This window comes from Podarcis gaigeae, assembly GCF_964106915.1.
Source record: "Podarcis gaigeae genome assembly, chromosome: 5".
Lineage (NCBI taxonomy): Eukaryota > Metazoa > Chordata > Lepidosauria > Squamata > Lacertidae > Podarcis > Podarcis gaigeae.
This window is the reverse complement of record NC_139681.1, coordinates 62,563,398-62,590,489: the sequence shown is the minus strand read 5'-3', so window position 1 is coordinate 62,590,489 and position 27,092 is coordinate 62,563,398. Positions and strand designations below refer to the sequence as shown.

Sequence of the window (27,092 nt, the reverse complement as noted above, 5' to 3'; positions counted from 1 at the left end):
GTCCTGGGAGGGCGGCGCGGGCTGGCCGGTCTTGGTCTCTCGGGAGGATTCCGCTCCCTCTCCTGCCGCTCACGAGGCGTCTGGCGGAGTCCCCACGGCAGACTTCCCCTCTCTCCCTCACTCTCCCGCTCATTCCGAGCCCCACCCTCCCGCCAACCCACTCACCCGCTGGAGGGGGCGGGCTGTGGCGGCTGAGGCGGAGCCGGGCGCCAGGCCAGGGTGGCTCCAGGCGCGGCCGGGCTAGCCCGTGGCGTCGTCCCTGCTGGCCAGAAGCGCCGCTCGCCGCCCCGCTGCGCCTTGTGTGCGCGCAGGCGGGAGTGACTCGGCGGAGGTGCGCGGCTCGGCGCGGGCTGCAGGTGGCGGCGGGGAAAGCGGCGGCGGCAGAAGCAGCAGCAGCAGCGCCATGAGCGGGACTGGGGCGGCGGCCAGCGCCGCTGCCGCTTCTCTGGCGGCGGGCAAGAGCGAGAAACTGGATGAGGCGCAAGCGCTGGCCCGCAGCTGCGCCGGGAGACCCGACTTCCAGCCTTGCGACGGGCTGTCGATGTGCACCACGCACAGCCACGGACGCTGTTTCCGCCTGCACTGGTGCTGCCACCTGGGCTGGTGCCACTGTGAGTGTTTTGGGGGGACGAGGAGGAGGGGGAATGGCGCGGGATGGGCGGGCCGCCCGGGCGAGCAGCACGCCTTGGCCCCTCGCAGGACTTCCAGAGGCTTCCTTCCTGCCTGCAAGCGCAGGGAGCCCCCTGGCTGAACGCTGCAGAGATTCCTGTCGAGGCGGGGAGTGGCGCGCCGTTTGGGTGGTGGTTTGCTAGCCGCGAGGGAGGAAGAGCAGGCGAGCATCCCCGAGCCCCGGGGGGGGGGGCGGTGAGAGAAGCACACCCTATTTGCCCCCCTGGGATTCGGATCCTGAGGGGGCAAGCAAGCTCTTGCCCGCCTTCCTTCCCTTCCCCTCGGTGGCTCTGTGGTGACCGGAGGGCAGGATTTGACGGCGAGATCGATAGTGGCTGATCGCATGGCACCCGGAACACGATGGATTTCTCCATCCTCCCAGCCTGCGTGTATCTGATGAGGCAAGAAAGGGATGGGATGGGCTCGCTGTGAAGCTGTGTTAGTGGCAGTAATGGGTAAAAGGTGGAAGGGAAGGAGAGGGGTGCGCCTGCCCTTCTTTCTTGGCAGAACAGAACCACACTCCCCTCTCTCCCCGCTGCACGTATCGTTTTTTGTTTTAGGGGGGCTGAGAAGCAGCAAACCTCCCATATAATCCTAGCCTCTTGTCGCTACAAGAAGGCGCTCCCTCTTCTATCTCTGATAACCGCTGGAGTTGTAGATGCCTTGTATATGAACACAGATGTTCAGGCAGGAAATGGATCCAACATTCCGTGGGATGGGCTGCACTATTCGCAGGTTTTCCTACTGGATTCTGTACACTAAGAGTGGCTCTCATAATGTGTACGAAGTCTAAGTTATATCAACGTATAAACACTAGTGGTTGAAGCAAGGCGTTTAGTTTGGCTGTCATTTTTATTGTATTTGTTAGTTGGATTTCTTACAAAGTGAGGCTGAGTGACTTAATGCTAAAATCAGCTAAGAACCAAAAAAACAACAACCCCAAACCCTAAAAAGACAGTAGTACAAATAAAAGGCTAAAAAACATAGCTGAACAAAAAGTCAAGACTAGAGGTCCTGTTTTACCCAAAGAGGCCATGCTACCACCCCTCAAATCAAGAGCCAAAAACCTCAGTAAATAAGAGAAAATTCTTTGCCTGGTGCCTAAACCTGGATAAAGATGGCACTAGGCGTGCCTCCCTGGGGAAAGATCAGAAATACCCATCAGAAATACCTTCTTTTGTGGGCTTGCTGTCTCAGGCTAGGCTTGCTGATTCATAGTGGTTTTAAAAATTGGTGGTTTCTGTTATTTATTCTCTTATAGTATGGAGCTGCATTTAATAGAGCCTGTAATCTTACTGCTATCTCGTTTCCAAGCTATTAAAGGATCTTCCCTGGCAACCTGAAATTTAATCTATGCCCAAAGAATGCTTCTAAAATGTACTAAGGAATGGTTTAGTTAAAATGTATTCATTCTCAATTAAGGTTTTGGTTTTTTGGTTTAGTCACACACAGCCCTCCCTTGTCCAAGCTAGAAACACCTTACTGAATGATATGAGGTGACCCAGAGTGAAGGGCAGGCCATGCAGAAGAAAATAGATGATAAACGATTTGCTCTTTCTTCCCATTTTTATTGGTATAGTTGTCATGAAACTCAGTGCCACACCATCTATCTGGAACAAGTCACACAGCAAATCTCAGTTGCCTGATGTGGCCATTTCATTATCTACAGCCAGAAAACTGAGAGGTAGATGCATTGGACTTGTTACAACAGAGAAATTGTATTTCAGTTTTCTGCTTCAGCATCCTGTTGTTCCCATCCAAGTCTCTGTGGGGTTTTCTCTCCGTTCACAAAGCATGATGACTCATGTCCCAGTCCTTGTGACCTGAGGAAATTTATATATTAGGGTAGGATTCATTGTCATTTTCTGTTTTTAAACTATATCTCATTTGTAAATTTAGAGGATTGTTGTATCTCCTTTTGAAAACTGCTTGCTCCACAATAAATTGTCAAGCTATCAACTAATGGTGTGTACTTCTTGTCCAAATCTATATTTTTGTACGTTTTAAAGGCCTTACCTTTCCCATTCTTTGATCTCATTGGGTTTTGCTTTCCACCCCTTCATCTTGGAGGCCCTAGTGATGCATCAACTTGCTAACAAATGGCAATAAAACTAAAATTCACTTGGGACTGTGGACATGGTTAGGATGAACTACAACTCCACACCCTGAGTTATATGGACACCATCATTCTTAAACCCACCTTACCCCTTTGTGCTGTTTCAGCCTCCAAAATTAGGCTGTTGCTGAGTAGAACAGTGCTCCACTAAAGCTCTAATGATGTCATACACATTAGTGTTCACTAAATGCTCTCTAATAATGTTTTTGGTTTCCTGTTGGTAAAGCACACTGTTAAGCCTTTTTGAATCTGCTGCTTTAGTGCTTCTAATCAAGTGGATAAGTTGATTCTCCCACTTGCACATCACTACGATCACAGCCTGATCAGGTGCTTTCTCCGATATCAGGATTGACCAAGATTTCAGTAGAAATACCCCCGTCTGTAACTGATCTTAAAGAACTCTTAGCAATTTCCAAGGACTCTGTGCAGATAACCATTAAAACAATGCACTCCTTTCCATTTGCAGTGGAGGGAATCCAGCCAAAGTTATATCAGGATTGGACAGAATGGCACTCGGAGGGGCAAACTGAACATTATGTTAAATATATATTTGCATTTGCTTGAGTGTTGTGTTTTTTTAAAAAAATACGCCGCCCCCCCCCCCCCCGTGTATAAGACGGGGACTCAAAATTCAGAAAATGGGGGGAGATTGTCCCCCATGTATAAGCCCCCCTTTTAACATTATTTTTTAGTAAATAAGCCTAGTCTTATACACGGAAAAGTACAGTAATAGCTCTGGGCCTCCTAATTTGGATTGCGACTATAGCCCTGGTGGAGGGGTCTTAACCCTTTCCCTCTGCTCCATGATCCTAAAGAAAATTCCCTCAAAGCTATTTGTCCCAGGAAGACATATCTGCAGTTGAAGGGTTTTGTCCCTGCAAGTCAGAAGGTAACAGCACTCATCCTAGACATGGAGAATTAATGAGTTGGTACTAGTTGCAGAAGGGGACACGGGTGGCGGTGTGGGTAAAACCTCAGCACCTAGGACTTGCCGATTGTATGGTCGGCGGTTCGAATCCCCGTGGCAGGGTGCGCTCCCGTCGTTCGGTCCCAGCGCCTGCCAACCTAGCAGTTCGAAAGCACCTCCGGGTGCAAGTAGATAAATAGGGGCCGCTTACCAGCGGGAAGGTAAACGGCGTTCCGTGTGCTGCGCTGGCTCGCCAGATGCAGCTTGTCATGCTGGCCACGTGACCCGGAAGTGTCTGCGGACAGCACTGGCTCCCGGCCTATAGAGTGAGATGAGCGCACAACCCTAGAGTCTGGCAAGACTGGCCCATATGGGCAGGGGTACCTTTACCTTTTTTACTAGTTGCAGAGGGACGTGGGTGGCGCTGTGGGTTAAACCACAGAGCCTAGAACTTGCCGATCAGAAGGTCGGCGGTTCAAATCCCTGTGATGGGGTGGGCTCCCGTTGCTCGGTCCCTACTCCTGCCAACCTAGCAGTTCGAAAGCACATCAAAGTGCAAGTAGATAAATAGGTACCGCTCCGGTGGGAAGGTAAACGGCGTTTCCGTGTGCTGCTCGTTCGCCAGAAGCGGCTTAGTCATGCTGGCTACATGACCCGGAAGCTGTACACCGGCTCCCTCAGCCAATAAAGCGAGATGAGCGCCGCAACCCCAGAGTCGATCACGACTGGACCTAATACATCTCCAGGTAGGGCCAGGAAAGGCACCTATCTGCAACCCTCAGGAGCCTTTTCCAGTGAAAGTGAAACACGGGTAGGGCCCCTCTGTCTGGCCTTCTGAACTCCCTATGCTACACCTCTCATTGGTTCTCCATACTCCAAAGGTCCTGGACCTCAGTCAATGCCTCTTGCTTCTCTGGATGGAGGATGGAGGATGTGAGTAAATGTTACATGAGTTGCTTCACTCACTTTTGCCTCTGGTTTTGTCCACCACTGGCATGCAGCCCTCCAAAGGTTGCCCCAAAAGGAATGTGAGCCTAGGGCTGAAAAAGATTCCCCGTCCCTGGTGTAGGTAGTGCTTAACTGGATGGCACAGTGGTCTTTTAGAAGGCAGCTTCCTTGGTTCCAAATGGACCATCTCTCATTTCTAGGACTTGCTCCATTTATTAGTGCTAAACCAATGATTTCTTTGTTGACATACTCTGAGTCTGCTGAGATTTTTTGCCAATGGAGAATCAGGGCTGGAAAGGAAGTGGGAAGCAAAGTTCTTAGGGAGAAAATTGAGTGATAATTGAGGACATAAATATCATAGGAATCTATAAGATCACAAAGGCTTGGCTAGACAAATTATATTTTGTATTTTTATATTGTAAACCACCCTTCAATCCTCAGATGAAGGGCAGCATAGAAATGTATAAAATCAAATAAATACAAAATTAGGCAGCTGAACGTCCTTATCTAGGGGTATTGATGGTCCCGCTGCTCATCAAGGATTCAGTCCCCACCTTTGGAGTTCCAGAATGAGGTGGCATGTTTATTTTCAGTCTTTGGTGAAGAAGCAGAATTGTGACACAGCAGTGGGCACAGAGCAACAAGAGGGGGCATGAGTTCAGTGGCCTGCAGAGTTCGCCCCACACAATTCTTTCTGAACCTGCTCGCTTAGCTGATTAGTCCCTAAGTGAAAATTGGCAGTTTATGATTACAGTATTTAATGAAAAGCTCCACCAGTAGTAGCTGTCGTTTTCCGTCTTTCTCTACTTTGATGCCAGCATTTTTTAAAGGTAATTTAAGGTCCACCCTGGATTTCTTCTTTTTTACCTCCAGGAAAACCAGTGCAAACAATTATAAACTCCTTATTAATTTAGCACAGGCTCTGTATTTGTTTCCCCTTGGGAATATTGCATATTTAAATATATACCTAAGAAATGGCTTGTAACTTCGAGATGTGGGAAATGGGTAATCAGTACATATATGTACACTACTAATGTATTAAAATTAATTGGCAGTCTTACTTTCTCAGATTGATGTATGAGCAGATTTTGGAAAATAAAAGCAATTTTCAGTATACAACATGAGCAGCCATTTTGCCATTATTATTTATGGCAAAGTTATAAATGTCAGTTTTTGTAGCTTCAACAGACCACAATTTGGGGGTCTCAATATATTGTTTTCCTATATATTTTATGGCAAGCAGTATCATGCCTTTCCATTCTAACCTCTCCCCTTTATGTATAGACAACCTTGGCAAATAACCCATATTGCCTACTCCTAGTTAAGTGAGCAAGGAGATACTGAGCATAGCTAATTACAATTGTTCTTCTTGGTAAAAAAAAGTGACTCTTGCCTTGGGAGCAATTTTATATTATTGCAGAGCCTCTCAATTTTATTTTTGTGTGCTTGGGAACAGTAAATGGTAGCTATGACCAAGCTGGAACATACTTATCTTTTCAATGGGCAATGGAAAGAGACTTCATGGGTGGACCTAGGGCTCATCCACACTCCACTCGTCCCATGCCTAGAAAACATAGGGCCAAGCAGTCTTTCGTTTGCCCTGATGCTTTTCTTTGGAAAACCCACTCTTTACTATCGAATCAGAGCAAACGTCTATCCATGGAAAACCCAACTGATGTTTGCTCCGATTCAGCCGTGAAGAGCGGGTTTTCCCAAGGGGAAAATGACAGGACAAGCAAAAGTATGGAGAGTTTCCTAGACTGAGTAACCTATGAGGCTGGGAAGAGCAACTTTTTTGGGGATGTGAATTAACTTCACAGCCATGGATTTATTGCTTGAGTCATTAGAATATATATAATGGAAGGTCCACAATATGAGATGGAATGGCATATGAATTAACCCTAAACATTTTATTTTCCCTACAGTATCTCTAGTGGCATACTGGCTTATCTGTAAGGAGGTTTTCCTCCCTTTGGTGCATGTAAGGAAACCCCCAGATCCATTTTGACACCTTGGTTCTTTTGGGGGTTTAGCCTTGCTACCTATTTATAGCATATTTTTGTTCCCTAAAATCTTGTGGCATTTTAGATTGGGTCCAGATGTTTGAGATTTTAGTCTTGAAAACATTATGATTCTCTAGATGTCCACGTATGAATTATTATGAGGGGCACATCAAATTTTCTCAGTGCCACATATGCCTTCCAAGGGCATAGCATTATGTAATATGGTGTGAATTTTGGTAGCAGTGACATTGATTTCCATGGTTCCCTCCTCTTTATGCTTACTTAAATAACAGACAATTGGAAAAATAGGTAAGGTAAAGGTACCCCTGCCCGTACGGGCCAGTCTTGACAGACTCTGGGGTTGTGCGCCCATCTCACTCAAGAGGCCAGGGGCCAGCGCTGTCCGGAGACACTTCCGGGTCACGTGGCCAGCATGACATCGCTGCTCTGGCGAGCCAGAGCCGCACACGGAAACGCCGTTTACCTTCCCGCTGGTAAGCGGTCCCTATTTATCTACTTGCACCCGGAGGTGCTTTCGAACTGCTAGGTTGGCAGGCGCTGGGACCGAGCAGCGGGAGCGCACACCGCCGCAGGGATTCGAACTGCCGACCTTTCGATCGGCAAGTCCTAGGCGCTGAGGCTTTAACCCACAGCGCCACCTGCGTCCCTATTGGAAAAATACAAGTCTGTTAAAATGTTTTTGTATTTTTCTTCATGTTCTTCCTCTTTCTATCCCTTGGGCTCAGAGCATCTTACAGTATTTCTTTATTAATGTTAGTAGTTGTGTCCCTAAGGCATCTAAGAAAATCAAACAATTTGGCGATAAACGATACCAACTGAAATAAAAATGACATTGTACATAAATATCATACCATATTACCAAACCATTACAACCAATTTATCACAGACATTCTTAGTATGTGAACATAGTTGTTAGTGGCAGGCAAACTGAATGTGATAGCTATCATGTGTTCACTATCATTTCCACTGGTTGTGTGAATTGGCCCTGAGAAGATCTGTTCCACAGCTGACATCTGTTTCTTTTATCTATGATGAAGAGAAGGGAGGCCTGGATTGCTCAAGTGGCAGGCATGAACAGATGTGGAACAATATCAAGGATTAAAATCAAACCTTCACATAGAAGGATTAATTTTGCACAGTGCATTGATTTTTGCTTCAGAACTCTGTAATAGTTTTTTTCAATTAAGCTCTCTCTTTTTTTTGTAAATGCAAAACAGCAGGATGCAACATCACACACATTATACATCTCCTGAAATAGCTTTTTGAAATATTATCTGATATTGACCTACTGGTGCTAGATGACCTTGGGAAAGTCAGCTAAAGAGTAGACTTCTAATTCTGAACATATGACTGAACTCTAATTTTTTTTTTTTAAAGAACGGCTTTGCGAGGAAAATGGAATGGCCAAGTGAAATCCAGTCATTATAGACATTTGCCATTTTTCTTAGACCATAGCTCATCATTCTCTTTAAGTTTCACAGGCATCAGATAGTAATAATTTTCTACCAGTGGTACATTAGTTGATAAGGGATATTTTGAGGACTGATGAAGGAGTAGCTGTGATTACAGATGGTGGTCTGCATGTGCAACATTGTCTGAGTTGATAATTTTCTTGGGAGTTTATGGGCTTTGTCAGAGTGCATGGTTTTCAAGGCTAGCAGGGACCACTCTGACCACATAGCCCAGCCCAGAGAGCATCACAGAGTAATTTATTCACTTGAGGATATTTATTACTACTAGCCAGCCTGACTCACTTGTAGATGAATTATAGTGATGCTTCATTCAGGCTGCAGTATAATATGCCAACTGCACTTCTTCTTAATCTTTTCCGGTAGTTAATTATCCACACTGTTCAAAAAGTGGCATTTCATTTCTATATTGATTTAAAAAAAATATAATTTCACATTCCGCTCCTTGAATGTATCTTTAATTTTTCTGTTTGATATGTTGAAAGAGCCCTCTACAATCAAATAGCATCTCCTGGGACAGGTGTTTAAAGTTTTGTAATCAAGTTGCTTCTTCTCTTGTGATTAATCTGAACAGATTGAGGTCATATTCAGCCCTGTTAAAATTGTTAGCAGAATCAATCACAAAATGGGAGCTGATAACTTTATTGTAAAATATGAAAAGAGGGGTGGGAACTGTGAATTAGCAGAAATATATGGATTTTTCACTCGAGAGAATCTTAATTCTCTCGAGTGAAAATCATCAAAATCTTAATTCAAGACAAGTTTACATGCCTTTGTGTGGATAAGGATGCTCTCAAGAATCCTTTGCTGTATTTGTATACACATGTTTTTCAAAATTGGACAAAAGCGCAAGTTCTTGCATTACAAATTGCAGGGGCACTACTGTTATTGAAAAATGTAACCAGGAAATATGACCTTGCTCTAACCCTCCTTTAAACTTTCAGAATTGGTTTTGAAGTCTTGGCTTTTGGGAAAGCATTTTCTACTTTGGGCTAATAGAGTAGAAAGGAAGCCTTGGGTTTAAATTGCTGTAACATGGCTTGATATTAAATACCACAAAGAACTTCTGAACTATAAGGGAGGCTGAACAACGGAGCAAGTGTTTTGTGGTTATGGAGTCTTCATACCTGGAGGTTTCCAAGGAAGGTTCATCTAGCAAGCTTTATATTACATAGAATATTCTGGCTTGAGGAAGGGATTCTTGACTAGATGACCTTCTATACCCCCAATAATTTGTAGCTGTTTCATGACTTCCTATTCTTCCTGTAACTAACTAACTTGAATCTCATTTGCATTCATTATTGGCAAATAATGAATATGGGGGTTGAAGACCTCAGAAAGGAGACAGCATAAATTGTGACAATATGTAATGAATTGGAATTTACATGACATGGATGCCTCTTTGGATCCAGGGGGGGGGAACAACAATGAAAATGGCAATGGGCTCAACATAGACAAAATGATTCCCTACCACATGATTTTGCGATAGCCACCGGCATCATGGGCTTTGAAAAAAGGACTCTGCAAATTCATGCAGGATAAGTCCATCACACTGTAATGAAATCTCCCATGTTCAAAGGCAATTGACTTCACATTGCTAGAAGCAAATCTCAGGAGCATATTATTGCCTTCATGTGTAGGGTACGCATGTATGATGGCTGGTAACCATTGATAAAAGAATGTTGGATTAAGTGGACCTTAATCTGATCCAGCAAGGGAGTTCCTTTAACATGTGTGCCTTACTGAGGGGTCTGGAAGTTCCCAGGTCTCCTTTTTCAAGCAATTTTTGCTATGCAATATTGACTAGACTGTTGTATATGATAGGAAGCCATATATCTTGTCATTATGCATATAAAAGCTCCATCTTATGAGGAGAATCCTATCCTCAAAGATTTGTGCACATAACATGGAAACATAAATGGTGAAAACGCATGATGCCTCAGGTAAAATAATGGCTAACTATGTAAAATTTGGCTATGTGTATGTTTAGAACATGAACTCGTGGTTCACCCTCTTGGAAATGAGCTGGAGAATTTTAGTTTGTTGAGTGACTGTTCATATTACAAATTCCAGGAAGCCTTAGAGGCCCATAAATCATCTGCTTACCTGTGTTTACACCTTGCTGCCAATTTAAAGCTTCATTTATAATCCATAAAGGTAAATAGATTCTGGAAATAAGCAATACAATACACAAACAAAAATAGTCCAGTGCATCGTTACACTTCAGTTTGACTAACTCAACAGATGATTAGATTAAGCATGTATTGAGTACCTATAATTTTGAAAGTTTGGAGTAATGTGAGTTTTGTTAATACATGTGTTATGGACCTCTTCACTTTTTTCATTTGGCAGAAGATCAGCAGTTACAAGTTCTTCTATTTTATTTTGGAAAAGACCCAGATAATCTTTTCATCACCAAAGTACTACAAAACATGGCCAGTTCCCTAGGCTTTATTGAAATGCTGCCATTGCTAAGGCCACTTGTTGCAAAATGGTTTACACATTTAGCCTGTAAATCTAAATGCACCCTGCTAATTGAGAGATAAGTTGTGGAAATGTTGGCGCTAGCTCTTGAAGCAAGGGTAGCATAGAGACAAGCCTCAAACCTGCTCAAGTAATATGGGCAGAATTATGGCTCATTGAGATATTGACACTTTAAATTGAAGATCTAGTTTAAAATGCTGTCTCCCAAATATCCCCATCCATTTTTTCTTCTTCTACCTTACACCTTTTACTTAAACTTCAATCTCTTCTGGTTTTTCTTATGTTGTGAACAATTTACCTTTTATTTTCATAAGTGTTAATGTAGCCTCATGCATGTGATTCTGTTTGGTAAGGGGCTTAATTGTCCCAAGTTTTGTCTTGTGTCTTTTCTTAGCTCAACAGTAGAGTCTTCTCTGTAAGCTTTTCCCAAATTGGAGTGTAACTTTTATTACTTTGTAGCTGTTTTCATTATTAAGTATCCTTTTTGAAAAACATGAACCTCCAAGTTAATAAAGGTGGTGATTTGGGGGCGGGGACAGAAGCTGAAAGCGCTTTTCATATGTGAGCAACATTACAGAGGTTCAAAGGTAAACTGGAATGCTGGGATCAATAGAAGCAGAAAAAAGAATGCTTAAGCAAATCCTCTGTTTATTTCACGGTTAGATACCTTCAAATTAGCAACAGAATTTGATGCTGTGAGGCAGGGATGCATACAGACTGCTCAATTAGTAAAGAACTCTTTTTGAGCTCAACCTATTGACTTGTTTCTAACATGTTTTGCTGGGATTTTTTAAAAATGTAAATAAACTAATATTTTGATGAGTTTAACAAACAGCATTGCAAGGGGTTGATCTAGATTACCCTTCCAACTCTTTAATCCTATTATTCGATGAAGACATTCCTCTCTTTAAAATCAGTGATGTGATTGGAGAGGATTGGTGTTTGACTTTAGGATAGCATAGACAGAGAGTTGTGCCCAAGTTCTATTAAGTGTAGATCCATTGAAATTAATGGAGCTAAATTAAGACATTTCCATTGCTGTCAGTGAGTCTGCTCTAAGTAGGACCAACATTAGATACAATGCATAAGTTACAGATAGATTCTTACCTAACTTCATGCACATATTTGAGCTGTCACCCAATTTTTAAAAATCTGAGGCTACAATCCTATACTGTATATAAATGTAATTCAGTCTCACTGAGTTTACTGGGGCTTAATTCTGAGTATAGGATTGCATTGCCTGTTAATTGTATCAGTCTCCATAGGTTAAATCTACTCCATCTTATAGGAGGGGATTCTTTCTTTTGGATGGTGTTTGCATATGACCTTAAAGTATGTGTGTTGGCAGGGGGAATCAGACTCCCCAAGCTTAATATCTGCCATGATGGAAGGAAAATGTTTCTCTCTTAATATCTTCTCATTGCTTTAATTCCTAGGGGAGTTTTTATGCCTCCTGTCCCAGTAGGTACAAAACAATAGTATCCTGTCCGCTGTACCACTCATGTTTAATCTGGTGTTAGAAAAAGCATAGATAAGAATACAAAATCCAAAGTATGTGTTAAATCTTATACAGTGGTACCTCAGGTTACATACGCTTCAGGTTACAGACTCTGCTAACCCAGAAATAGTGCTTCAGGTTAAGAACTTTGCTTGAGGATGAGAACAGAAATTGTGCTCCGGCGGCGTGGCAGCAGCAGGAGGCCCCATTAGCTAAAGCGGTGCTTCAGGTTAAGAACAGTTTCAGGTTAACTATGGACCTCTGGAACGAATTAAGTACTTAACCCAAGGTACCACTGTATAAAAAAAGGAACAAGCTGTTAAGCTTCTACTGGTTCTAGACAAAAAATATATCCTCCAATAACTCCCTGAAGGAAACTGGTAGAGATCTGTTTACAATAATGAGGTAGCAATGTAATTGCACATTAGTAGAAATGATTGATTAGGTTGATTATACCATGTGAGCAGATGTTCTTTTTGCTGCAAAAAGACCTGTCATGTCTGCAAGAAATGAGAGCTATGAAATTCAACTTCTCCTACTTCTGGGAAGAAACAAAAGCATTGTATGGAGGAGCTCTTGATCCAAATATGGAAAACAAGTCTCTACCCTGATTTCCCAGAATGATATGTTGCTATCAAGTATGTTGCTCTTGTGAGGGCCAGGTCTTCTACTTCTTCCTTAGTATACCGTTTTGCAAATGCAGATACTGATTTACTGCTCACAGTTCTCCTCCTTTGTGCCTTTGTGTATGTTAACTTCTTACAAGCACTGCAGGTGGGTCTGGCCCACAAGAGCAACCATAAAATTGGTATCTTTTAAAGTGCCACAAGACTTCTTGTTTTCACCACCACTGAGCTTTCTGGAATCTGAAAAAACAAAAAAATTCAGAAGTGTATCTGAAGAAGTGTGCATGCACACAAAAGCTCATACCAAGAACTAACTTAGTTGGTCTTTAAGGTGCTACTGGAAGGAATTTTTTTATTTTGACTATGGCAGACCAACACGGCTACCTATCTGTAACTGGAATCTGAAAGTTTAAGCCTCTCCCTTGAGCCATTAAATAATTGGTAGAGCAGCTGACCAGCAAAGGCTTGGGTGCTATAGGTTTTCTGCAATGTGATGTTACGTGTTGCTTTCATTACAGAGCAGCTACTCCCAATTTTCTGGCACTTTAGTATGAGCTCTCACACAATGCATGTACTTACTTGCGATTGGGCCACAGTGGTGATATTGAATTACCTGCTCCTAATGGAAAAAGGGCAAATCCATTTCCCCCAAAGAAAGCGCAGCTCTGCTGATGGTGTTTGTGATGGAACAAAGCACTTTCTTTCTTTCCTTAGAAATAAATGCATTCTTCTAATATAGCCATTAATGCTTACGGTTCCTTCTAAGCATCAGACAGTGTTTGAGTTTTCACCTGGTCAGGGTTAATTACCTTGGCTGCTTTTAAAAGCCTAGGCACAATTCATTTTTTAATGTCAAATTACATAAGGCTTGTGGGAGTCAGGTGTGCTTTGAACAAAATAAGAGTTTTCTGTATGCCTTTTTCAAATAACATTCATTTACAGATTATTCCACAAAGATTTGTTTCCTTTTATAATACTCAAGTACTAATAATCAAGTGACGTTGGTGGGATTCATAAGCAAACTGAGTTTATAGAGGTGATATTTCCATAGCTTCACAGGATGCTGCCTTATGTCAGCTGTTTCAAGAGTACTAGACCAGTGTGTTCTCAATGTCATTGTGCACAACCACAAGATATCATTAATGAAACCATTCTTATGCATTTGGCTCTGTCACATTTTTGAACATAGTCATGTTGGACATAGGTGAATGGATTGAGCTCCAAAAGGGCTGGCGCATAGGGGTCGTAGACTGTAAATCCACCACTGAACTGAGATTCTTTTCTGCATTGTATTAGTTAAGCCTTTTCTTTGGAACATGCTCAAGCCTGTCTAGAGCTACTTGTACAGGACACATGACTTTGTGAATAATCTTCTGTCAAAAGCTAAGAATTGTTTCTGTGGCTTAATTTGAGTCAGTCTTGCATCCTGGGACATTTTTACAATTCACGGGCATGTTAAGTTTAATAAAGGAGAGTAAATTGCAGCAGCTTACATTTCCCTTGCCACTCAGTAGCTGCAACAAGTCTCAACGCACCTGGAATTAGGAGACAGAGTTTCCAGGTCAAAGGATGCATTATATATATATATATATATATATATATATATATATATATATATATATGCTTTCGTAGATTTTCACGGGTACAGGAATGCAGGTTTTGGTGTCCTCGGGTGTCTTCCCGTGTAAAAGTTGGGGTGTCTAGGCGACGTTTCGACGAGGTCTCACTCGTCATCTTCAGGCTGGTGCTTTCGGCTTCTTGTTACTGGAACAGAGCGGGATCTCAATGTTTGAGTTCCTATAAATACTGTAGAGGGGGTGTGGTGTCTAGCCTCCAATGTTCTGGGCAGAGAGGAAGTTCCCAGGCTAGTGTGCCTTTTCTTCTTTTGTTCCTTAATTACTTGAGAGATACCTTGAGTGATTTCTTGAGTGATATCCTGAGTACCACTTAGGTGGGTCATTAGGTGTGGATTAGTTGCTAAAGTCTTTGTGTCTTGACCTCTTGAACTTTGTGAAGAGTTTTCCTGAGAAGATGGCTGTATTGCACTTAGTTGTGCTTTGGCTTGGCTTCGTGTATAGGGGCGAGCTGTGGTTTTGTGGCTTGTGTCAGCCAGATCTGTGTAGGGATTGCAGGGGGGTGCAGCATCCGGAGGTGCCACCATGGATTGGCTACTGGATGGTGTCAGTAATTCATCTGTGGAGAGGGTCTGGGTTTGGGTCTGGTGTGGTTGATTGGTGTTGGCGTTCTGTGTGCCTCTGGATCTGGTGTCAGTTTTTGTGGGGAGGGCTAATTTCCAGATGTCTGGCAAGCGGGATGTGTCGTCACGCTTGTTCATGTTGTGAGGGTGTTTCTCTATCTCGATGGCTTCCATGATTATTCTCTTGTGGTGATGTTCTGTGTTAAAGAGCAATTTGGAATCTGCAAAATTAATTTCGTGTCCTGTTTCTTTCATGTGTTGGAAAAGAGAGGAAGTTTTTTCTTCTTTTTTGACGGCATTCTTGTGTTCTGCGATACGTGCATTTATTCGTCTGTTTGTTTGTCCAATGTACGTGGCTGGGCAGACTTTGCAGGGTATTTCATAGATCCCTTGGTTTTCCAACTGGATTTTATCCTTGGGGTTTCTGAGGATATTGGCTATTTTTTGGTTGGTGCAAAAGGCTGTTTTGATATTGTGTTTATGGAGGATTTTGCTAATTTTATCTGTAGTGCCCTTGATATAAGGAAGGAGGGCCATGTCATTGTTTTCTTCTGTGTCTTGGTTTTTGGGGGGTGTTTCCTTTTGGATTAGCTTCGTAATCCTGTTTTGCTGGTATCCATTGGCAATTAACACATTTGAGAGATTCTGTAACTCAGTTGTCAAGTGGTCTTTGTCAGCCAGGCGTTTGGTTCTGGAGATGAGAGTCTTGGCTACGGAGTTTATTTGTGCAGGGTGGTGGTGTGATTGTGCATGTAAGTAGCGGTTGGTGTGTGTTTTTTTCTGGTAGATAGTGTGTCCTAGGGAGCCATCAGGTTTTTTGTAGATTAGGACGTCAAGGAAGGGAAGTTGGTTGTTGGCTTCTATTTCCATAGTGAACTGTATTTTGGGGTGTAAGTTGTTGAGATGTGTGAGGAAGCTATCCAGTTTTTCCTTCCCGTGTGGCCAAATTACAAAGGTGTCGTCAACATATCTGAGCCAAAGTTTGGGTTTGTGTTCTGACTTGTCTAAAGCATTGGTTTCAAAGTGTTCCATGTACAGGTTTGCGATGACCGGTGAGAGGGGTGATCCCATAGGTGCTCCTTCTATCTGTTTGTATCTTTGTCCATTGTGGATGAAGTACGTGTTGGTTAGGCAGAAATTAATTTTGCAGATTCCAAATTGCTCTTTAACACGGAACATCACCACAAGAGAACAATCATGGAAGCCATCGAGATAGAGAAACACCCTCACAACATGAACAAGCGTGACGACACATCCCGCTTGCCAGACATCTGGAAATTAGCCCTCCCCACAAAAACTGACACCAGATCCAGAGGCACACAGAACGCCAACACCAATCAACCACACCAGACCCAAACCCAGACCCTCTCCACAGATGAATTACTGACACCATCCAGTAGCCAATCCATGGTGGCACCTCCGGATGCTGCACCCCCCTGCAATCCCTACACAGATCTGGCTGACACAAGCCACAAAACCACAGCTCGCCCCTATACACGAAGCCAAGCCAAAGCACAACTAAGTGCAATACAGCCATCTTCTCAGGAAAACTCTTCACAAAGTTCAAGAGGTCAAGACACAAAGACTTTAGCAACTAATCCACACCTAATGACCCACCTAAGTGGTACTCAGGATATCACTCAAGAAATCACTCAAGGTATCTCTCAAGTAATTAAGGAACAAAAGAAGAAAAGGCACACTAGCCTGGGAACTTCCTCTCTGCCCAGAACATTGGAGGCTAGACACCACACCCCCTCTACAGTATTTATAGGAACTCAAACATTGAGATCCCGCTCTGTTCCAGTAACAAGAAGCCGAAAGCACCAGCCTGAAGATGACGAGTGAGACCTCGTCGAAACGTCGCCTAGACACCCCAACTTTTACACGGGAAGACACCCGAGGACACCAAAACCTGCATATATATATATATATATATATATATGTGAGCCTTCGTACGTCTCCTTTCAGAAATCCAACACTTGCATTTCCCGTCATTCTTGAAATTCCTACTAGCATGCTTACTTTCATAGGCATACATTTGGGGAAGTAGGTTATAATTATATACTATAGTATGTGATCATGTCTTGGACCCCTGCCATTTTCTGTGCATATACTAGTAGAACATATGCTTTCTGAATAAATAGAGTGATATAAGGGGCCGCTGACAAAGCTGCAGTATTTCTTGCTCATGAAACCTTTGAGAGTTTCAAAGATGCTGTGTATCTGATTGTTTCTGAGTACTAAGCAAGCCTGACCTTGGATGCTGCCAGGATAGGAGACCACCTGGGGACCACATGCAAGTCATTCCGAGGCCCTTGGAAGAAGAGCATGGCAAATACAGTAGGCAAAAAATCTGCAGAGGCTTCAAATACTGTGAAAAGCTACCCGCACAAGTATCAGCCTACTTTGCTTTTTTCGCTTAAAATATTTATATGATGTGCTGAACCATTTTCTCAGGACAGTTTAAGACTGAGATAAAAAAAGATGAAAAATAAATAGATCAATAAAACACATACATACCTAAAGCCCAGATAACAGGAACTGATAGAAGGACCTGAGAAAGTAAGAGTGGCTTCACTTGATGTCAGCATGACATCAAGCTAGGCATCAAGTGAGGCTCTCTGGGGAGAGCATTCGAGAGCTGAGGTGCCACTACTGAAAAGACCCTTTCTCCAGTAGTCACCTGTCACACATAACCCGGCAGGAGCACCCAGAGAAAAGGGCATCAGAAGGTTATGAGGTCTAGGTAGATGACTCTCCAGGTACTCTGGTTCCATGTCATGCCAGACTTTCAGGGTCAAAAAAACAGCACATTGACTTGGGCCTGGAAATAGACTAGAAACCATTGAAGCCAGGAAAGCACCAGCACGCTATGTTCATGCTCTCCAATTCCATTTAGCAGTCTTGCTGTGTTCTGATTTAACTGAAGTTTCAGATTGGAGTATTGCAGTGTATTGTGCATGGCTCTGCCTTTGAAGACAAATGGGAGGATATCAGGACATGAAAAACTGAAGCTCGGTTGTCCCTGTCCAGATAGAGTCATAGTTAGTACACCAATAGAAACTGGAAAAAGGTGCTACGGAGGCAACCTGCACTTCTAGGGACATAAGATGAACCAATTTTGTATATAATACTTTAGGAGGAGGGCAACTCCCTCCAGAATGGACAGAACGCTGCTCACCTAGACAGATAAGCCAGTACTAGCCATATCCTCAAACCTCCACTGACATGTAACTTAACTGTTACATGTAAACATAAAACAGCATGGAGGATAGAACAGTACCCTGTGGAGACCCCCCCCCCCAAACACAAGTGCCAAGCAGTCTAGCAGTCTTTCCCCAGCATCACCTAGAATTGTCTATCCAAGTAAGAGTAGAACTAGTTAGTCCCCCAGTCCCTAACTCATCCAGTCCTGGGGTACGAATACAGCAACTCTGCACAGGGATAATTTCTATTTTGAGTCACCTTTGTGTGTCTTGGAAGGATGGGTATTATCAGCCTTCCACAGTTGGTGGGTTTGGAGGCACAGATAGGTTGGTTTCCTTGAGTAATGATTGTGAGCCAGCAAGAAAATAAAAAATATATCCCATATCTCCTGTCTGCAGTCTCTAATCAAAGCATCTTGATCTATAGTGTTCTGCAACATAGCAGGAGCCAGTCATTATTTTGGAGTATTTTAAATTTAGCATTTCCTGTATTGCAGCCCTAAATCTATTATTTGGAAATAAGTCCCACGGCTTTCAATGACAGTTACTTCTCAGAAAGTTTGCTTAAAAGATATTAGGAAATAAAACATGAAACATACATTCTGTGCAACCCAGTTTACTTGGAAGAAATAACAGGTTACGTTTAACCCACATGGCAAATAGCTACATGTGAACAGAGTTGTCAGCAACTCAGTGTTTTACCTGCCTATTTGGTATCATTGCATTGGTTTCAATATTAGGTGTTTGATTTGGGGTTTTTTAAAATACTGTATATTAATAGCAATCTCAGTTCTGCTTATGTAGGCAGCACAGCACTAGTCATGCACAAGAGGCAAGTAACAGCAGACGGGGGAGACTCCCAAGATCTGCATGAGTACAAAAAATATTTAGGAAATAAAACTTCAATGGGGAATCCACACCCCCAATAAGTACTGTATGGTTATTCCATTAGGATTCTCCTTGCACAGAGCACTTTCCCCCTCTCGTTTCGCTGTATCCCCACATGGCATCTGGAGCAAATTTTGGATATGCACAGGGGAGGCGAGGTGGGGAAAAGTCCCATTGCACAAGCAGAAGTCTTGCTGGTAGTTCATGCATTCATTCATTCCTTTCCTCCCAGGCCACATTGTAAAGCACAGATTTAGCAACTGTTTCTGTTTTGATAAGAGCATCTGATACTGAGGGTTTCATGTTCCTTAGACATTTTATTAGATTTTTGATGCAAATAGTTTTCGGTCCACTTTCTCCCTCCTCTAAAATGTTGCTGAGTGTCTCAAGCAATTCAAGTAAGGTATATGATTCGCCAACATCATGCCTATGCAATGGTAGCGGCTTATCTGATGGGAAACAACATTTGAATAAGGATGAGCAAACACAACTTTCAAGTAGGATCTAGAAATAATCAAAAGCGAATAGATCAGGAGTTCTGGGCTCTGCGTATACAGTGGCATAGCGTGGGGGGGGGGCCGGCCGCACCGGGCGCAACATCTGGGGGGCACACGCTAATCTAGTGGAAGAGACTCGAGTGCTAAAATCCACGGGTTAGGGGGCGCAAATTACTTGCCTTGCCCCGGGTGCTGACAACCCACGCTACGCCACTGTGCATATATGGTGTAGATTGGAGACTTCAGACACTGCTAAGAATTTCTCACCATGAATGAGGCCCTATGCACCCTCTTCACTTGTGTTCCTTACCAGTGGCTGGGAGGCCTCACTTACAAAGAGAAATCTGTATTACAGCCTGAGGCCTTCAGACCCTGCCGTTTAGTGCTTTCATTTCCTCAAAGTAGGGCCTAAAGGCCCAATCTGAACCAGCTGGCATTCATTTTCTATGATTTCCCAGCATCCTTGACTGAATTATGCATGTATGGAGGATTTCTGAGCCTCGTGCCTACGTCCCTGAGGTAAGGGACTGGGAAGGCCTCAGCAGGTCTGCATTGGTAGTGCTGTAGCCTCACATCAGGGTCTAGAGGCAATAATAGGACTGCCCAGGAACGTGATTTTTACTTCCACAGTTTGTATGCCATTTGATCACAGTAATCTCTATGTGGCATGCAATAGAAATAAAAATGCATTCGAACTATAAAATCAAAATTTGGTTTAAAAGCCAATTGAAATGTAAAAGGTCTTCAGTAGATACCAGAAGTGCAACAGGGAGGGTGGCCTGTTTCATAAAATAAAGGTAAAGGTACCCCTGCCCGTACGAGCCAGTCGTGACCGACTCTAGGGTTGCGCGCTCATCTCGCTCAAGAGGCCATGAGCCGGCGCCGTCTGAAGACACTTCCGGGTCAAGTGGCCAGCGTGACAAAGCTGCAACTGGCAAGCCAGCACCAGTGCCGCACATGGAAATGCCATTTACCTTCCCGCTATAAAGCGGTACCTATTTATCTACTTGCACTTAGGGGTGCTTTCGAACTGCTAGGTGGGCAAGAGCTGGGACCGAACGACGGGAGCTCACCCCGTCGCGGGGATTTGAACCACCGACCTTACGATCAGCAAGTCCTAGGCACTGAGGTTTTACCCACAGCGCCACCCGCGTCCGGTTTCATAAAATAGGGTCCACAATACTGAACAAAAAAGTTATGGGAGTAGAACTTGCTTTATTACCCTGATTAATTTAGCACTTGCTTTATTATCCCGATTAATTTTAGAATGGAGGTGGGCTCCAGGGTTGCCTTGACTCTGGTCTGAAGTGAATTTGTTGCCGGCAGGAGGGGAGCAACTCCCATAATCTAGCTACACATTTTATTTTTGCAAAGCATGCGCTTATCTCAAGCTGAAGCTGAAGCTGAATTCCTGGATTCCATCTGACCAAATGTCTGTCTTCTACTTCCCCTCTACCCAAGAGCTCTGCAAGAAACATAATAGAGACGCATGGGGATAACATTATTGTTGAAAAATGCTTGTAATCGTAGAATGGCCATTATTAGGATGCAGGGTCCACCCGCAACACATGCCTCCAGATTCTGAAGCTCAAGTACTCCCTGTGGTGAAAGATAGGTTGGGGTTGTCAGACATTTGCTTAATGTTTTTGCTCTACACTGTTTGTAGTGGTTAACGTGCGTAATTGACACAGATTAGCACTGAAAATACATAATTGTCAATCATTTTGCATTGACTGGAATTAGGAGGATACATTAATGCATAACTACTGGTTCTCATAAGGTCTGTGCCTTGGGCTTACAAAATAAGAGCTTTGGAAGGATGGAGAAGATGGGAAGATGTTAGCTGTGCTAGCAAGTGCATATATGAGAAAAGGAAGCAGATGCTAACGAAGGCATGGCTGCTTTGTTTGCCAACTTGTTTAGCTTGTAATTCATTACTGAGAACCTGGAGAGTCAGAGAAAGAAAAGCGCTGTCTCAAAATAGATCCAATTAGTTGTGGGCCAGAACAGTAGAAAGTTTTCACTGAGTGTTTACCACAGTGGCATCTGAGCACAACAGTAGTCCTCCATGTTTGTAACATTTCTGTCACACAGCTGCTCATGATGCATTTTAGAAGACATTTAAATTCTGTTCTTTTGGGTTTTTGAATTGGGCTCAGATTTCTCATTCATTGCAACAAAGCTCTGTCTTTTTGCTTTTTAAAATTCTATATGGCTTCCTTTAGCAGCGCTTTCAAGCTTCTTGTTCAATACAGCATAAGAGCCCATTTTACAGCCAGCATAATCCTATTTTCTTCTTATTTAGCTGAATAATCAGAGTGCCAGTGGCAGTCACAGCTTTGGAGTCCTTTCATATCCTGCTTTAAAACTTCTTCCGTTGCCAGCTGCAGCCACAATTGTGTCCAATACTACCAAAGGGGAAAATGCAACACCCTCCCAAAAGACATATTTGTGTAGTAGGGAAAACAAAATAAATGCATTGATGATTCTGGAAACATCTTCTGATTGCTTTTCTTTAGAAGAATTATCCTAGAAAATGGCACTTATGGAAAGCTCGCTTTCAGTTGACTGTGAAGAAAAATAAGCCACAAATAAGAATGTGGAAAGAGCCCAGAGGGATTAAACCAAGGAACCATCTAGATCAGGGTTGTTTCCCACAGTGGCTATGCAGATGCCTCATGGAAACCTGTGTGACTTGCATTCAGAAAGTCCCATGCTCAATTTTTTGCTTTTTCAGGAAGGGCTGGGAAAGACCTCCGAGGGCTGCTGCCAGTTAGTGTGGCACAGAGCCTGCAATGGTTCCACCCTCCTCCCACTGGCCTAGCAGTGACACACGTTGCTTCTGTGCTAGACTGTGAGGAAAAAAAAACCCTTTCCCTCATCCAGCGAAGAAGGAAAGTCAGCTGCCACTGGGGGAACAGATTGCTCTGTTCCTGCTCTAGCAGCTCACTTCCCTTCTGCACTAGGCTGAGAAAAAGAAAAGCCTGCTCACGCACCCTAGCATAGAAGGAAAGTGGCTGGAAGGAAATGGTGTCAATATGGTGTGGGTGTGGAAGAGAGGAGAGAGAAAAGTGGGGTTGGGTAGAGAAGAGTGTTCCCACTCACCACCAGTATGCAGCCCCTAACCACTCCTTGATGGGAATGTAGCCCTTGACTTTTTAAAAAGGTACCCCACTCGTTTTGTAGACAATGCTACTATTTTAAATGCCTTTTTCCTGTACACTGCCTAGATATTTGTCTATTAATTACAGTATATAAATACTTTTATAAATACTCAACTAGGTGAACGTACTGGTACGTCATATAAGGCAGCTTCCTATGTTCCTAGCCTTCTTGTTACGTTACTTCTCAGCAACTGATATTCAGGGCCTAATACCCGTTTTGTTCCTGACCTAGTTCCTACACAGCAGAATGTGGCTTCTAATTCATCTTTTCATATCCTTCACAGGCAAATACGTCTATCAGCCTATGACTCCAGTAGAACAACTTCCAAGCACAGAAATACCTGTTCGGCCTCGGGGAACCACAAACACCATTCAGATATCTGTCTCGCTCACAGAACACTTTTTGAAGTTTGCACCTGTCTTCCAGCCACCATTACCCCCCGATTCCCCACGGTTCTGCACAATCTCGGACCTCTTTATTGACAATTACCGTGTGAAATGCATCAATGGGAAGATGTGTTACGTGCAGAGGCAACCTCCTGCTCCCCCCAATAAAACGAAGCCTCAGGAGGTCACCACACGCAATGCCTTAATTTTGAGAGAGAATAATACACCAAAAATAGATCATTGCTCTTCCCCCTCCAGCTCTGAGGACTCTGGGATCAATGCTGTTGGGGCTCACTATATGGAGTCATGTGATGAGGACACAGAGGAAGGGGCGGAGCTAAGTTCAGAAGAAGATTATAGTCCAGACAGTAGCTGGGAACCGGATGAGTGTCCCCTCCTATCACCCTCACAATGCGAACTAGAAGTGATTGAGACCATAGAAACCACAGTGTGAAGTGCTGAGCTGGAAACTAGCTAGGCATACTTAAAACAATACCGGTTTTCTAGCATTTATACTAGCTTTTTTCTGACAGGTCCTTTTTTCCAATGCACTTGACAACCCACAGAGGAATGTAGTTAACAGTATTTAGACACTTGTGAATTAGTTGTTTGATCCTAATCAAACCACTGAATTTTCAAGAGCCCTATTGTATATTTTTAAAGTTACAGATTTGACGTATTTTTTAGTTCTAGACTGTGCCTGATTTTGGTATGGTGCACTTAATTTGCAAAAATCAGGTCAAATTGTGAGCTGTTCCTATTAGTTCCAAATACTCCTTCAGAGCAAGGAGGCAGCCTTTCATCAGCACACCAAATGTTTGGGTGAACAAAGCCCTTTATTTAGTTTTTTTTTATTTTATGTAGGAGACCAAGACCCACAAGTTCTGCACCACACGTTCTGCAGTCAGTGTACCCCCTTTTCAAATAACCTGCATGCACACCACCCTTTTGCAAGCTGCAGAGTAACTCAGGGGGTTCCCAGAATAAGCACAATATACACTTATTAGTCATAATCCTGTTGGAAAAGAATGATAACGATGCCTGAATTTAAAATCTTTTTAGGGTGAGTTGTTACACTGCCAATTGACCAACTTCATTTGGTCTTCAGTCTGACTTAAATTGATTCATGTGTTACCAACTGAGGCCAAATTGGATTGGGTTGCAAAGATACGGCATAGATTGAAGAGCTTCTAACCTGAAATAGGTTCATGATGTCAAACTTTGTTTTTCTCTCTCCAAACCTGCCAGATGTTTTTGCCTGGGGTTTGAACACACCCATGGCAAAACTGATTATGTGAATCTGCCCTTGCCATCTGCTTATGGCAGACAGCTGTCACGAGCCCATTATTTAGAAAAGTCTGTCCAGCTGATCAGTGGTATACCAGCAGCTTCTGTAAAAATAAATAAATCACCCAACCCTTTCTGCTGTGCATATGTTCAATACATGTACACCTGAACTTAATTTCATAAGTCAAATAATTGTGCATGAATTGACATGGATGGTAGAAACCAGCTCAGTACTGTAATAGGGGTGTAAAGGTTTTGTTCGGCTTACTACTCTATTGATTTCTTATTACTCTGAGCCAGTAATGGTTTAAGATTTAAGTTTAGTATTGGGTCCAAATTAATATCAGTTCGGAAAAGGGCAACTTTCCTGCTGGGTTGGACTATGGCTCCTCCCATGGTGATTAAGGCAGGAGAAAAAAAAAACTTGTCCAGATGTGGTTGGCTTAAAGACCATTTCCATGCCTCTTAAGGTGTCCAGCTAAAAGATACTAATTCCAGCTGCTGAAACACTTTGGTTTAATCAAAGTCTACTTGAAAAAGTCACAGCTAATTGGTCAAACTTTTTCTTCCTTTCACTGTGTCCTTCCAATTCACATTGAAAGTTCTCATGTAACATATAGAACAGTGTACAGTGAGTAAGACAGGTCTTTAAACCCCCTCATGTATTTGCGTCTCAGCTTTAGTTGTACAGAGGCAGGTTATCCTCTGGGGAGAGATGCTCTGTGAATCAGTTCAAGCATAGTGGCCCTTTGAGTCCTAAGGATTGGGGTGGGGGGAGTTTAGTTTTAGTCAGAAATAGATTACACTTCAGGGTCAAGTGCCGATGGATATAACGCAAGACCTCTCCAAACAATATGCTGTGACCACATCGTTTTTCTGACATTGGTTACATCACTTTCCGTAAGTCTTGGTGAGAATGAACATATAAATATGTACAGATATATCTCTCAGTATTAGATTATTTTATGCTGTGTTGTTGAATGCTGCTCTTTAAACACTATCCTAACACATTACTAAGTTTTCTACACTCTGACATAGACACTTTTTAGAAAGCGTTTAGATTACAATGTGTATTATGAACAACTATATAAACTGATATTGTACTTTAAAATATAAAAATAACACCCTGAGAAGAAAAATGAAATATTTATTATGATGAATTATATTAAAATGCATTTCTTGGCAAAATGCTGAGGAACTCAATTCTGGGCATCACAACTGGTAAAGCCTTTCTTAGCATTTCTGGAGATATAGGATATTCTGCTAATTTTTAAAGAAAAACATTCTGTTTTATAAATTTAGTAAATTCTAGTTCATAGAGTTTACTAAAAAAGAGTATTATTTGGGGGTTATTAAAGTGTTTTCTCAGGTGCTGTACTGTTAAGCATACTTATGGCTTTTATAGCAGGAAGAAAATGCATAAAACAAGATTGCATTACTCTAGCTAGGGGTTTGAAATGCATCGTATACATTTGCTGTTGGCTTTCTTATGCATGAAAGGAGTAAGGATCTCTGGCAATGGCAGATGGGGCTAGAAAAAAATGTGAATTACACTTGAGGGCAGAAACAGGGCAGCTTCTGAAAGTACACCTTAGTTTCTTTCATTACACTTAAGAATCATGAAACCTTCCTTGGCAGACTAGCAGCCACCAAACCAGGGCTAAGATTAGAGAAATACATTCTGAACTGAGGCTGGGTTAAATTCAGTACAGATTTACTTATATGGGTACACTCTTTATCAAACTGTTAATTAGCAATAGCCGCATACAATGTTAAACTGTTAAACTTGTTCTGTTTGAAAGTCTTAAGCACAATGGGCAAAATCCTGTAGTTCCTGGCTTCCCTGGAGATTTCCTGGGTGCAGGCCATGGCAGGATTTGGTTAGATGATTTAGCACATGATGCTGTGTCTCAACGTACTCCCCCAAGGGTACCCTATTGTTTCATGTAAACTTCTCACAAAATAATAAATGTGAAGACTGCTTTTGCACAAGCACAGCGTTAAGGCAAATTTATTCTCCACAATTCTATACTGGTCCAAAAATGTTGAATTCTAAATGGGGTCTGGTGTGATTCGATGCTATCTTCAGGTGTAGCTATGCATTATCATGAAATTGCTGGAGTATAGCTGAATTGGAGGTGGCAACTATCACCTGGGAAATAAAGATGACACCACAGTCTCTGTTAGCTTCTTGCTACACTAGCACCACTCTTCATTCCTTAGTTTCAACGTAGTTAATACTATAGTTGTCTTTCTACAGTTAAGTTTTGCTAGACAAGGCCTGTTATTATTTTCTGTAAAACTACTTGAAAGGGACAGCAGATTTCCCTTAGTAAGCTCTGAAAGTTCTGTACCATTCTTGTCATAGCTAGAGAAGAGAATTTATACTTTCTTCTTTGACCAAACATCATTTTCTGCTTTCTTGTAAGTCAATTAAGACTTGAGTAACAAGAATATATTCCATTAAGCATCTGGCCATTAATTCTGCCCCTCCACAAATAGAACATTTCTGTTTAAGCAATGCACCCTCTCCTGTCTTCTTTATTTCTCTTCTGACTGTCTTGCAACAGTTTAACAGATACCCATCTTGAGTTTGAAAGCAGCTGATAGTAGACTTGACCTGATCATGAATTCTGTAAATGGGACAAAGATTGCAACTCATCTTAAGAGGAGTTGTTTTTAAATAGGACACCATGCAATATTGTCACTGTGACATTAGAACATT

General features: G+C 42.7%; 1 protein-coding gene and 1 long non-coding RNA gene across 2 annotated transcripts; one reads left to right on the top strand and one right to left on the bottom strand.

The window, feature by feature from the left end:
* The first annotated feature begins 23 nt into the window (after positions 1-23).
* On the top strand, positions 24-26,359 carry LOC310846000 (UPF0524 protein C3orf70). Its single transcript, XM_083741979.1, has 2 exons — positions 24-611; positions 22,978-26,359. Exons 1-2 carry the CDS (start codon positions 404-406, stop codon positions 23,532-23,534), a joined length of 765 nt encoding a protein of 254 aa, XP_083598105.1. The 5' UTR covers positions 24-403; the 3' UTR covers positions 23,535-26,359.
* Positions 6,017-6,602, bottom strand: LOC310845288. Its single transcript, XR_014564617.1, has 2 exons — positions 6,511-6,602; positions 6,017-6,474 (listed from the first exon to the last, which is right to left on the bottom strand). It is a non-coding gene; the product is annotated as an uncharacterized lncRNA (long non-coding RNA).
* Positions 26,360-27,092: the final 733 nt, after the last annotated feature.